This window comes from Amaranthus tricolor, chromosome 11 (genome assembly GCF_026212465.1).
Source record: "Amaranthus tricolor cultivar Red isolate AtriRed21 chromosome 11, ASM2621246v1, whole genome shotgun sequence".
NCBI classification, from domain to species: domain Eukaryota; kingdom Viridiplantae; phylum Streptophyta; class Magnoliopsida; order Caryophyllales; family Amaranthaceae; genus Amaranthus; species Amaranthus tricolor.
This window is the reverse complement of record NC_080057.1, coordinates 4,471,861-4,485,492: the sequence shown is the minus strand read 5'-3', so window position 1 is coordinate 4,485,492 and position 13,632 is coordinate 4,471,861. Positions and strand designations below refer to the sequence as shown.

At 34.7% G+C, this 13,632-nt stretch overlaps 2 protein-coding genes across 4 annotated transcripts in view; both read left to right on the top strand.

The window, feature by feature from the left end:
- The first annotated feature begins 1,717 nt into the window (after nucleotides 1-1,717).
- LOC130827133 (phosphoinositide phospholipase C 6-like) lies at nucleotides 1,718-8,101 on the top strand. The gene is made up of 5 exons (XM_057692767.1): nucleotides 1,718-4,582; nucleotides 5,168-5,637; nucleotides 5,840-5,957; nucleotides 6,266-6,352; nucleotides 6,493-8,101. Exons 1-5 carry the CDS (start codon nucleotides 4,421-4,423, stop codon nucleotides 6,790-6,792), a joined length of 1,137 nt encoding a protein of 378 aa, XP_057548750.1. The 5' UTR covers nucleotides 1,718-4,420; the 3' UTR covers nucleotides 6,793-8,101.
- Nucleotides 8,102-9,859: 1,758 nt separating this feature from the next.
- Nucleotides 9,860-13,632, top strand: part of LOC130827136 (uncharacterized) — a 4,896-nt gene continuing 1,123 nt past the window's right edge. Inside the window, exons 1-4 of one of the 3 annotated variants that reach the window (XM_057692773.1) lie at nucleotides 9,860-10,206; nucleotides 10,341-10,482; nucleotides 12,741-13,021; nucleotides 13,559-13,632. The exon at nucleotides 13,559-13,632 is cut by the window's right edge and continues 22 nt beyond it. In XM_057692773.1, the coding sequence (XP_057548756.1) occupies nucleotides 10,377-10,482; nucleotides 12,741-13,021; nucleotides 13,559-13,632 (461 nt within the window). In that variant the 5' untranslated portion in view covers nucleotides 9,860-10,206; nucleotides 10,341-10,376. The remainder of the gene's footprint in view (nucleotides 10,207-10,340; nucleotides 10,483-12,740; nucleotides 13,022-13,558) is intronic. The other 2 variants (XM_057692774.1, XM_057692772.1) reach the window with 2 other exon arrangements.

Below are 13,632 nucleotides of genomic sequence, written 5' to 3'. Positions count from 1 at the left end.
TAACTCTGACAAAGACTTCTCTCGGGGTGCACTTACATTTGTTAACGCTTTCACCAGATTTCTTATCGTACGGTTAGCATCACTTCGAGACAGTCTCTTCCTAGAAATTGGAGGCATCTTCTGCAAGCGAAAGAAAGGTACAAATCAAAAGAAAGTCCTAAGATTCGTAACCTTTAGAGAAAGAACAAGGTTTACCGGGTAAGCCTAACAGTCGTTTACTTGTTTGTTTATCCCTAAATATATATACATATGTATAGGTATTATTATTATCATTACTAACGTTATTTTTTTTTTTTTACTGTTATTGTTATTATTATTATATACATATATATATATATATATATATATATATATATATATATATATATATATATATATATATATATATATATATATATATATATATATATATATATATATATATATATATATATATATATATATATATATATATATATATATATATATATATATATATATATTTTGAGTTGAATTGCTTACAAAGGGAGAACCACATATATAATACACGAACTTACAACACCAAAAGAAACAGTAAACACACTTCAATATTTTATAGATATCTTTTGATACATCAAAAGTTGTTTCATACAAGAGTTTACATTATTACCTTATCGTTTATTTGATTAAAAAGATACAACTTAAAAATATCTCAAAGAAAGATGCGAAAACAAAACAAAAAGGAATAGAACATCTAGCGCCAAGCATCCCAAGTGTCAGCACCCTCATCGTAACTTGCTATATCGAAGTCCTCATCATCCCCGTCTTCTCCAGAATCAGAGCTGGAATCTGAATACGATCCTTCTGATTCACTACCACTATCTCTGGGGCTGCTTAATGGTACATCCTCTACTTCCTCTTCAGGATCTTCCTCATCAGACCACCCCCTATCAAACCCAACCTCAAAGCCATATAAGTCGTAATGCGATCCCCAGTTCTCTCTCTCATCATCATCGCTGGAAATTTCTATATAAGTAGGCGGTTCACGACTAGGCTCCCACATCTCAATATCACTCTCTGCCTGAGCCTCGGTTTCCACCTGTGGGGAATCAGGAAGAACCCGCTCCCTTAATGGTTCCATGGTCACATTGGTGCCGCCCGATACTGGAGACTCGCCCTTCCTCTCAGGTGCTACACTCTTCCTAGATTCAGACAAACGATGTAACCTATTTAGGTCCAAATCTAGATCGTAACATATTCTATTGGCTTTTTCCTTAACCATAAGCATCCTCTCCCTATAGTCTTGGACACTTTCACCACTCCTTATTTTCCATATGTCAGCGTTGGAGACTTCCCTCCAGACAGTTTCAAGGTCAAACATCGGTACCTCTCTCGAGTCACTGGGGGTGTGTGGGCCCATAGGTGTCTTTCCCGTATACATATTCCTGAACATATACACATAACGAAAAGGAATCAAGTAAGAAAATTGTTAACTAAGGACACCTAGACACTTTATAACCCTAATGGTCCAAAGCCAGCTACATCACAACAAACACATTCAATGTTTTTTTTTTTTTTTTTTTTTTTTTTTTATCACCTTCGACCATCCCCCATCTCTCATTCCTAAGGTCTGATATTCCTTTAGCTCCTAGGGAACGTTGGCTCTGATACCAATTGTAACAGCCCGGTTCAGTGACCCGGAAATATCATGTGAGAACATGAATCCGGCTCACAAACGGACGCAAGAAAACTCATCTTTACTCGGATCGTCAACGTTCCAACGGTAAAGGAATATGGTCAACAAAGTAAACAACGCCAAACAAACAAAACAAACAAATCAGCGGAAGTCTTTACATACAACTCGAGAGCCCACCGGCCTCTAGACTAACTAAAATTGTACGAGATAAAAAGAAAACATCATAAACTTTGGTTACATAAACTGAGTTATTTAGACTCATTACAAAGTAAGTCTAGACTTGATAGTTACGGGTTCTAAGCTGAATTCTCACTCCAGCCCCCCTCCTGCAGTTAACCTGCTGCACGTCGTATGATAACACGTAGCAGGATCCAAAGAACAACCAATACACGTCAGAGACTTCATACATATACTAAACAGGTTGAATACAAGCATTGTGTTTACCCTAGCATGCAAAGGCTCTATTTTGTAATCTTTATTCATTATTTCCAACCTTGTAACGTTGCCCGTCCTGTTCGGGTCGTACAAGTCATATTCCAAATTTGTTTTGGTGGAATACACTTGGGAGAGCAAATCCCAAGGCAACCACCTACCTAAGACGTTGCCCGTCCTGTTCGGGTCGCCAAAGGCTAAGTATGCATACCCCCATGGTGACCATAAAGATCCCTGAATGCCATGGGAAAAATAGTTGATAGTTTTCCAATTTATTTGTTAACCCTTTTGGGTAACATATCCATAAATTCTCAATTTCCACATAATTATTTCATATTATTTGAGGTGTCTAATCCTTATGTGATTACGATGCCTTGATTAGGAATAAAACAACATTACTTGCACAACCATATAAACAGTATGGTCTAAGCGTATACCTTTGAACGTTGCAAACACACGTTGTTCAAGCACAATTAAAATTTCGCCCTCTTATGAAACGAGGTCCTAAATAACATAAAACGATCACGTATTAGACCGCGTTTACACATTAAATCCACTCAATACCATTAAGATATCACTAAGACTTGATAATTTCAAATGTTTTCATCAAACTCCCAATAGTTCCAAATTTTACATTCTGACCAGAAACTTTTATGACCATTTCGGACAGTTTAGAAAATTCAAATTAAAAATCCGACTTCACCGCTGCGTCCGGAACGCATCAATTATCTTGGGTACCAAATTTCATAATTTCTAGCATCCGATTACTATTTTTAATTATTTTAAGCGTTTTAACGAGTTTTAAAACGCATCGGTTAAATAAAACAACAACGAAACACACCCAATACTCGGATCGGGGCGCCACTACCGAGGCAGCAGTTGCTGTCCGAAATTCCTTCTACTTAAATTATTTTTATTTTATATTTTTTTTTCTATTTAAATTATTTAATCCTTTTTAAATCTCCATACCAAAATACACCTAACCAAAAACCAAATTACATTTTACTAAAATAAAACAAATAAAACCAAATCTCCTATCACACAATCCACTTGATATTTCCAGACATGTAACAATACATAAAATCCCCATCAACAATCTAAACCATCATCAAAAACATTAAACTAGCAACTTAAGATATACTCATCCACAAGATCCTTCAAGAGCAATTAAAGTTTCATAACCCATAATAATTAAATTAAGTACTTGATTCTCTTATCAAATTAAAATTTTGTAGAAAATCATATATCATCATTTTTTTTTTGAAACAAAACATATATATAAGGACAATCCTTTAAACAAATCAAATTTTGTTAAAGGATTTATAAACTCATGGATACTTACATTACTTAATTGATACACTTAAAATTTCTTTTAACAAACTAAAATCTTGCTGGAGAAATATAAATTGTAAAATAAATCCATTTTAACCTTTGAATAGACTTTATTCTTATAACAAATTTAAGCTTTGTTAAAGAATGCAAAACAAGGAAAATTTTATATAATAGAAATAGGATTTAATCCTTTTAACGAACCAATTTTATCAAATGATTATTAAAGAAAACTTATATAAAATACTCAATCCTCCTAATAAGTCATAGAATATCATCATAAAAAGAAAGAAGATTATGTAATCCCATACTAAAATTTCTTATAAATAAAAATAGTAATTAACAACTTCACTTACCCTTTGATTAGAAGATTGGATTGAGCAAAGAAAATGTTTTTTTTTTTTTCTTGAGCCGAAACCAAGAACAACAACAAGGGGAATATTTTTTTTTTCTGAATTTTTTCCTCACTAAGAAGATTGAAATGTGATTAGGAATGTGAGGAATTTAAATTGAAGCTTAAGGATTAATAGGCAATTTAATGGATGGCTTTAAGTGTCATAATTCACACTTATGAGAGGAGTTACAAAACTTCTCCCCTTACAGTTCACAACCGGCTGCCTCTTCCCCTTCCCCTATTTAATTTTTTTTATTAATTAATTAATTAAACAATTATTATACTATTGTTAAAACAGCAAGAAACGTCACGCGATAACATCGTACGCGATAAAACTTGTTACCGTTAAAATTAACCTACTTTATTACTTATAATTACCTATGTAAAATAATATAATTTAATATCACTTATTTATTTTATTTTTGTTATATTTTATTTTATTATATTTTATTTACTTTTAAACCCGATAAATTACGGGGTGTTACAAGGGTGATCGAGCTTGATTTGTGGCCGAGCAGGACGAACAAGCATGATATTGAAGTCCGGCATGGAGGGTTTGCTCTACTTGTACCTACACTTATTTCTGCTGATGAACATTATTATTTGTGAATATGATTGAAATTTTAAGGACTTACAGGACAATGACTTCTTCAGTAAAACAGATCAAATGTCTGGAAGCAATAAAAGATCATGCTTTTGCTGCATCAAAATACTCTGTCATCATTACTTTTGAAGATCACTTGAGTCCTCGACGTCAAAAGATAGCAACCCAGGCAAGTTTAGATGAATGTTACCTCAAACGAAATTGAATCCGATACGAGTATCAAAAACAAAACCAAAAAATGTTAATTTTTAAAGTTTCGGAAACATAGGAATTGTAGCTATAGTTTTATTTTAAAAAATTTAAATGGTAAAAAAGATTAGAAAAGAAAATAACTGAAAGAAATGATAAGAAACAAATGAAAAGAAAGGCTTTAATATTAATAACTAGTATATATTTTTTGGCTTGAAAAAAATTATTTATGAAATTTAGTTTTGGAAACTTTAGTCAAGAATATATAGAGATTATAAACATTAAAAAAATGTTAAATCAAAATGATGTAGGCTAATTATGTTCAATAAACATGATATAGTAACATCAATTCGAATGGCCCAAAATGACAACCGTAAAATTAATGTGAATAAAACCCTATTTTTCTTTACAAATTCTTGTATGAGACGGTCTCACCGTTACATATATGCCACTTGGGTTAAATAGCCCAATAACGGAAACTTTTAGTTTATGGGCTTCTTGTTTGGAGGTCATCTCACTGTGAGACGGTCTCATTCAAGACGGACTGATTTTTCTTTGCATTCAGATGGTGAGCAACACATTTAGAGAAATGTTATATCCTGGAGTGGATTTTCTTGAATTTCCTTCACCAGAAGAATTGAAGGAAAAGATTTTGATATCAACTAAACCACCAAAAGAATCTTCAGAAAGTTTCAATGATCAAGAAAATTACGATCACAAAACCAAGGAAATCTCTGATAGATCACAGTCAATACAGGAAAATTACAGTGGAACAACTTACACAGATCCTGAGTTTGACATACCAATTAAGTTTAGCCTACAGGATGACGAGGAGGAAGAGGAAGAGGAAGAGGACGAGGACGAGGAAGGTAGTGTTCCTGAGTATAGCCACTTGATCGCGATTCATGCACTCAAGTGGCAGGATGGAGGACTCAAACATTTGTTAAAACAGAATTCTAATCGAGCTGCTCGACTCAGTATGAGCGAACAAGAGCTTGAAGTTACCGTCAAATCTCATGCAACTGATATTGTCAAGTTAGTGAACTCACTCACTCACCTCTAATTCATAGCACCCATTTGATACTAAATAGTATGTCATAACATTAAGCCTATTATAGGCCAAACTGTCAGCCGGGTTTTGGCCTGGTGTGCAAGTCGGGTTGAATCTGATAAAATTTGATCACTATTTATAGTTTCTGAACTGCCTATTACAAGTATCTTATGATTGAACAACCAGGTTTACACAGAAGAACCTACTCAGAGTATATCCGAAGGGTACACGTTTTTTGTCTTCGAATTACAATCCACTGATTGGATGGACACACGGAGCGCAAATGGTAGCATTCAACATGCAGGTTCGGTATAGAATTTCTTAATTGTTTACAGCCTCAGAAAATATGATTTGGTCCGACAGCTGAGTTTTGTTTGTGAGATTAATAGGGTTATGGGAAGCACCTATGGATCATGCAGGGGATGTTTAGAGCCAATGGTGGCTGTGGTTATGTGAAAAAACCAGATTTCATGTTAAGGAATGAGCCATTTGGTCCCAAAATTAGAACCCCAGTCAAGAAAATTTTGACGGTCATTCATCTGAAATTTCCTAAAAAAATTAGGATTATAAACTTTTATTAGAAAAAACTTACATGTTTGAATTATTATACAGGTAAAGTTGTATATGGGGGATGGATGGCATATGCAATTTCATCGAACACATTTCGACCGATTTTCTCCACCAGATTTCTTTGCCAAGGTTAGTTGAACTAATAGGTTTGCGACCTTCTTATGATAAGGGTATTGATTTGGCTTCTTTCCCATTCTCCCCAAACCCTGTGTAGGGCGGGACTCATTGGGATGATGACGATGATGAGGTTTTTAGCGCTGAATGTGTAGGTCGAAATATGGGGAGTTCCGGCTGACATAAAGAGAGAAACGACAGCAGTTATTGAAAACCAGTGGGTGCCAATGTGGAATAAGGAGTTCAAGTTCCCCTTGACAGCTCCTGAACTCGCGCTCCTAAGAATTGAAGTGCGCGATGAGGATGTAGACGGAAGGCATGGCTTTGGAGGACAGACATGCTTACCAATCTCGGAGCTGAGAACTGGAATACGAGCTGTTCCATTGTACAGCCAAAAGGGAGAGAAATATGAACATGTTAAACTTCTCATCAAATTTCAGATTTCACTGCCATGAGTATAATTATGTGTAACCTCCTTTTCTTCATTACTACAATTTCTTACCAATTACCATGTATGTTGGTGAATCATTGGTAATAAAACCAGGACTAAAACTAATATTTTCCAATGACTAATAGTTTAATACTTGTTCATTATGCTTTTACTTATTTATAACACTACCATCTTACTAAGGTACTTGTAATTATTTGAGTACCGTGATTCCGCTGCAATTTTATCATTTGCGACTTTGAGTTCTAATTTTAGGTTTTGAGTCTATAAGAGAAAACATGAAGATTGATAGCGTCTAGGTGTTCAAAGGAGCAAGGAAAGTTTAGTTTCTAAAACCTCAAAAATCTCGCTTAAAAGGAAACCACTAACGACGTGTAAAAGGAAACCACTAACGACATTAGGGTAACGAGATGCCAATGGCATCTAGAACTCAGTGAAAGGATTAGCAAAAGACTAACCTAGAATAGAGAAGCAGAAAACACCCCTCCTTCTGAACAATAGTCTTGAATGATTTTTAGAGGGGACTTGAATTTCCTAAATTACAATTAGATTATTGTTTCATTTGTATTAATACCTTGAATTAGATATTAATGGTGATGAAGTAAAAACTAAATTCAACTAGAGGATTGGCAAAATTTTCATTATATTGTTCAAACTCCGCTAATACTTGCTAGTTCAGTAGTAGACTAGGAAGGAAAAAGCAGAAACCATAGATTGATATGAGAACCTAGGAATCGTCTGATCATTCGCAGATGTATTTCCGTCACTACCCCAACAGATGACCAAGCTATTACTCCTTAGCAGAGCAGAGTGCGAGTCAAAGAGATTAAGGGCGATCTCGGAATTGTACAACGACTTTTCCAAAGGGATATTAAGTCTCTGCAACAGACAGATTACCAACTCTTTTTCTAAGTCTCCCATCCTACTTTAACACCAACACAAGACATTCCTCATCCTTCCGAAATAGAAAATTTTGATCAACTCGAGAGTATTTCCATATTGAAAAACTGAACGACAAAAAATTATAGCTAAATTAACATCAATTTTTATTACGCAACAAAACAGCAGAAGAATGAAACTGTATAATAACTAAGTTCATTTGCAAATACACAGCCACCTTCATTATTTTGCACTTCAACTACACTAACAGAAGATAAAATAAGTCTTCTACAAAGAGATCATGAATCAAACATGCCAAATCAAGCATTTCATTATGAAGAAACAGTAATGATGTTGCTTTTAAACCATTGTTTTGAATTGCTGTGTTTTGTTGTTTTGGTTTGTTACTTCTCATTTAGTTTAATCTGATTCTCTGTTGTTTCCATCTTTTAGTTTGATCACAGATCGAAACCGGTCGGGAACGATGGGTTAGCGGTGTTGAACAGCGTTTCAAGGATGTATATTGAGCTGAGCACGTAGGAATTTGTAGATTTGTATTAGGATTTTGGATAAATGTAAATTTGTTTTGGCTGTGCTGGTTATATCGGATTTGTAGAGAATTGTATGATTATCTTGTGTATTAGTTAGATGTTGGTTTTGGGATTTAGCTGAGTTAGCCAGTTTTGCCCATCTTTGGTGTACGTGTTCTTGAGTGTCTTCAAGAACCTACATCACCCCATCCATAGAAACTGATAATCCTTTTGGAGTGCAAAGGGAGAAGCGTAGAATTGAGTGAATAGGAAGCCTGGTAGTCCAGTTCTCAACATTCAATCCTAAGTGCCAATTCTTGGAATATCCTTAGTTTTGTGTATCAAATCTAATTCGTGCATAATTGCTTCAATCACCATGCATAATTGGATCATCTTGTCCACATACTTCCCCTCAAAATGGTAGAGCTAAATGTAAAATTCGATCTATTAACAACATCATGCGCACTTTACTTGCTCATGCCTCCATGCCACTCTCCTTTTGGCATCATGCTCTTAGTATGTTCACTTATCTTCTAAATATTCTTCCAAATAAAAACCTCTAAAATAAATCTCCGTTCGAAATGTTATACCATAAAATACCCGCTTATTTGCATCTTAAAGTTTTTGGATGTTTAAGCTATCTTATTTTTCCATCCACCACCATTAATAAACTCCAAAATAGTTTTACTCCTTGTGTATTCTTAGGATATCCTGCTAATCACCGTGGTTACAAATGCTATGATCTTTCTTCCAATAAAATTATTTTAAGTCATGTTATTTTTGACAAAACATCTTTTCCTTTCTCTAAACTCTAGAATCTCACGTCGTCTTCATATGAATTTTTAAAAGTAGGTCTCTCTCCTTATTTAATGGATTATCTCACTCATCAATCTACTTTGTCTACCTCACGACCCAAATTCTCAAAACCTCCCTCAATCTGACCCAAATCAAGCTCCTGTTTTGCCCTAAGATCATGCGCCCCTTCTCCCCACTATTGGCCCTATTCCTACTGGACCCCACTTACCCACCCAGACCACACAGTCCAGCCAAATCCTACTCGCTGAAGCTCTCCCCTCCAAGACATCCCAACAAACTCCTCCTCCCCTTTATCCAATACCACCCTCACTCCTACTAGACCCCAGCCCAATACCACATATCAATCCAAAATAGCCCACAAAACCAAAATATTATTCCTATAGCTACTTAAAAATGCCATAGCTGCACTTCGGGACCCTAATTGGAAATTGGCCATGTTTGATGAGTTTGATGCTTTGGTTGCGAATAAGACAGAGATTTAGTTCCAAAACCTCCTAATGTTAATGTTCTTTGTTCACTGTGGATTTTTAGACATAAAGAAAACTCTGATGGTACTTTTGAGTAACACAAAGCTTGTCTTGTTGCTAATAGTACAGGTCAACAGGTTGGTATTGATTGTAGAGAAACATATACCCCTATCATTAAGTGCGCGACGATTCACATTGTTTTCAGTTTGGCTCTATCCAAAAATTGGCCTATTCACCTGGTAGATGTCAAGAATGCATTTCTCTATAGTCATCTTGAAGAAATAGTTTACATGTATTAACTATTAGGTTTCATAGATTCCAATAACCGTAATTATATATACCGACTAAAGAAATCCCTTTATTAAAATTCGATCATACCTGAATAAATCAAATCATATTAAATCTTCGACACAGAAATACCCTAATTCAATCTTCGAGAACGGCACTACACCCTAACCACTTTGTCTTCCCCAAAAGCCTACGGACTGCCGGTTGACGAACAAAAGCCTTGCCATTCCAATTTTTACTACCCTTTTCCAGAAAATTACATAGCTTCTCCATTCCCCACCCATTTTCCTTCCTAATTCCCTCACATTTTCACGAACAGCAAGTCAGCAGGCAGTAACAATCGGCAGCGGCGCAGCAAGTCAGCAACGGTCGACAAGCTTAGCCGGAAAACTCACCGGCCAACGGCGGCAAGCCCTTCTCTTTATCACTCTCAGTTGCTAGGTAAATCAATTAGGGCTTTTAGTTTTCTTATTAGTTCTTAGGTAAAATTAGGGCTTAGAAAAAAGGTTTTTTTTTTTTTATTATTATTATTTTTTATCTGGGTTATGAGTATTTCTAAATTTTATCTTTTTCAGATTAGTTTTGTTTCCTTTAAATTTTCAGCTGCAAGGATGAAGTTTTTTAGGATTGCAATTCGATCTGTTAGTGATGGATTTTATCATCGTCAACTTAATCGGACAATGATTTTTAAGACCCTTTCAACTGATTCAAAGTCGGGTAAATCATTTTTTTGTTTGAGATTTTTTGTCGTTTATTGCATTTTCCCCATTAATTTCCGTTCCAATAAATTATTGATTATTTTGCTAATGAACTTTCCCATTGTTTTCAATTTTTATGAGCAACTAAATGTTCTGCTAGAATTTTGTTCTTAAAAAATTTGAAGCTCAGTGGGTGTATGCAGAATTGTTCTGTAATTTACAGCTTTTGATGTAGAACTTGTGTCCATAGTGAGCAATATTGTATCGTTCATGGTAACAATCACGAAACAACTTTCCGAGGTATAGCTCGCTGATTTCTCGGCTATATATCGGTTGCGTTGATTTAAAAAACCTTGTGGCACGGTGATAGAGGCGATATTTTGCACTATGATTGTGTCATAGGCTTATAGTAGTTTGGCATGGTTTCGGAAATAGCTAAGATATAGGATTTTGAATGACATGCTAAGAGTTTAAGAAATGCAGCATCAGAAATCTGTGTTTCCCTGATCTAGTTGGTGCAATATTAGTATTAGGGTTGGATTTGAACTTATTTGTCTTGATTTCAGTTTGTTTAACACTTTAAAGCTCAGTTCTGGTCTGTTCAATACTTTTAAGTACGTATTTGCAGCTGGATACACCACAGTAGACCTTAATAAATTAACATTAAAACACCTTGTTATTCTCTTCAATCTTGGTTTTAGATGTTCTCAAAGACATTTTTTTTATTTATTTGAAATCAATTGAATGAAAAATTACCCTTGGTACATGGAGCACCTAGTATAAGATGAAGTTGTATCATCAATTGGTTGTGTGAAGTATGGACTATGAAGTTAACATATCAAAATTAAGAGGATTATTACTAGTTCCATTAAAGGTGCACTTGATTTATGTGTATTTTCATGGTGTGAACTGTGAAGTGATCAAAAGCTTTTCTTGTTTAATATTTTGTAGTTGTCAACTTGTGAATTGAACTTAAATAGCCTTTGTTGGAACTTATTTGATCTTTTAGAACTTTTACCTGAATTCTCTTTAATTAGTTCAATCACTATATAGTAAGGAACGGAGGGGAGGGAAAAGAAGGGGAGTGAGTGAGAAGGAAAGAGAAGTACAATGTTTGGAATGAATAATAATTTGAAGTATTTGAAAGGAGGAGCAATGGAGGTTGAGGTTTTTATCTTTTTTTCATGGTTTGACTTTGGTTAGATTGGGCCAAGGAAAAGATGAGTAAGGTCTTTTAATTATAAATAAAATTTTAAGGGTGGGAAGGTTTATAAGGAAAACCAATTGTAGAGAGAGAGAAATTTCAAAAGGGTGAAGTTTTAAGGAAGCAAATGTTGCTTTAAAATATATTAATGACATTATAGTCGTGAGAAAATATGGAAAAATGTGCTCTTGAGTGTGTGAATTTATATAAAAGGTATGCTCAATAGAAGGCCTTAAACCAATTTTCTGTCTTATGTTGGTTGCAGTCAATAGCAAAAGAGAGCTAAATGATAGTTGTAGCCTTTAGTAATTTTGCCAAATCCTAAGTACAAATTTTTAGTAGAGTTGTTTCTAATTGCATAACGATTGTTATCCGGTAATAGAAAAGGGACTCCTTGCACCCTATATCTTATATTTCTCAACTTTTTATCTTTTTCTTTTAAGCATGCATGTGTCATTTTTAGAACTGTATATCAGAATTTATCCCTTTTTGGACTTATATGAACTCGTTTGAATGTATCCAAAATTCCAAACTTATTTCTCTTGAAAAAAAGTTTAAGGTTGACTTAACACCCTTTCTTATTTTTTTTCAATGATGCATCTACATCAAAGCATTACAAGAACATTTCATTACCCTAATGCATAGTGTAAAAATGTGGTAACTGCTGCAATTGTGGTTACGGAATGATTGTACAATAGCGGGAGTGATGCAGTAATCATAATACTTAGATATCGGTCGAAACCATAATACACCTTTGCAATGCAGGAAATATATGTTCGTTTATTTTGGAAACCTTTACAACATGACCAATGCGATTCAATGCAATGCAATGTAGCCTTGTTTTTATACTATGCCTAAATAGTTTATTTTGGGGGAAGTCAGATGTATGTAATTTTACTCTTGTTAGTGACAAGATAAACAAAAAGGTTATTTTTGATTGACCATCGATAGCAAACATCATATGTAACCTCACATATATAAGAAGTGCACATGATTTTTTGATGCAGGTATCTTAGTTTTTTGATGTTAGCTTAAGCTTAATCATGTCCTGATAGTTTACATGATTTCCATAGGTCATGACAATGATGAGAATCAGAATGACAAATCATTTGCTGATGACTTTGCAAACCGCATATTTGGTGAAAGTTTGGAAGAAAGTCCTCTTTATCGAAAACTTGAGAAAATTGAGAAGAATCGGTCTTGGGGTATGTTTTCCAATATTGGTGATAGTTTTGAAGATAGCATGAAGGAGGCAGCTACATATTTTGAGTTTGACCGAAATGAGATCAACCAAGAAGATTTTTCTTATAGAGCAGACATGAATTTCAGGACTGGTATGACATATACCCCTGAGGTATGTAGCTGAATTTTCTAGAGTCAAGACCTGTGTAATGCTGATACTGCAGCTAAGCTGTTAAGTTAGCTGCTGGCCAGCTTCTGGCCAGCTGCTTGTTTACTCTAGTATATTAGTGTATGTCTATCCTCTGATATCTACTCCCAAAAATAGTATCATGAGCTAATGATTTATAGATTTGGTTACATTATTTTCCGTAGGGTTGTTGCTGCCTTTCTGTTAACATTTGATCAACAGCTGTGAAATTTTCACTATCATGAGCTTACACTTGTCCTTGGTCCTATAATTACTCCAATTCGTTATTTTAAAACCTTCACATGGATATACTTGAGTCTTTTGGGAATGACGTATATTGAAATTTGGTTGCAATGGTAGAATCCAACACTTGGAAAAATACATATTATCATCCCTCATAGCCAAGTTTGATTGATTGATCAATAGTGTTCATCCTTATGTTTTTCTTGCCTTCACTGAATATGTTACGGTAAATATGGCTGTGTTGAAAATTTTTCACTCAATCAATTTTATTGTTTGCAGGATCTAAATCTTAGGAAGCCTGGAAGTTGGAGACCTAGCAAAAAATCCGAGTTTCATGTAACTTCAGATGAGGT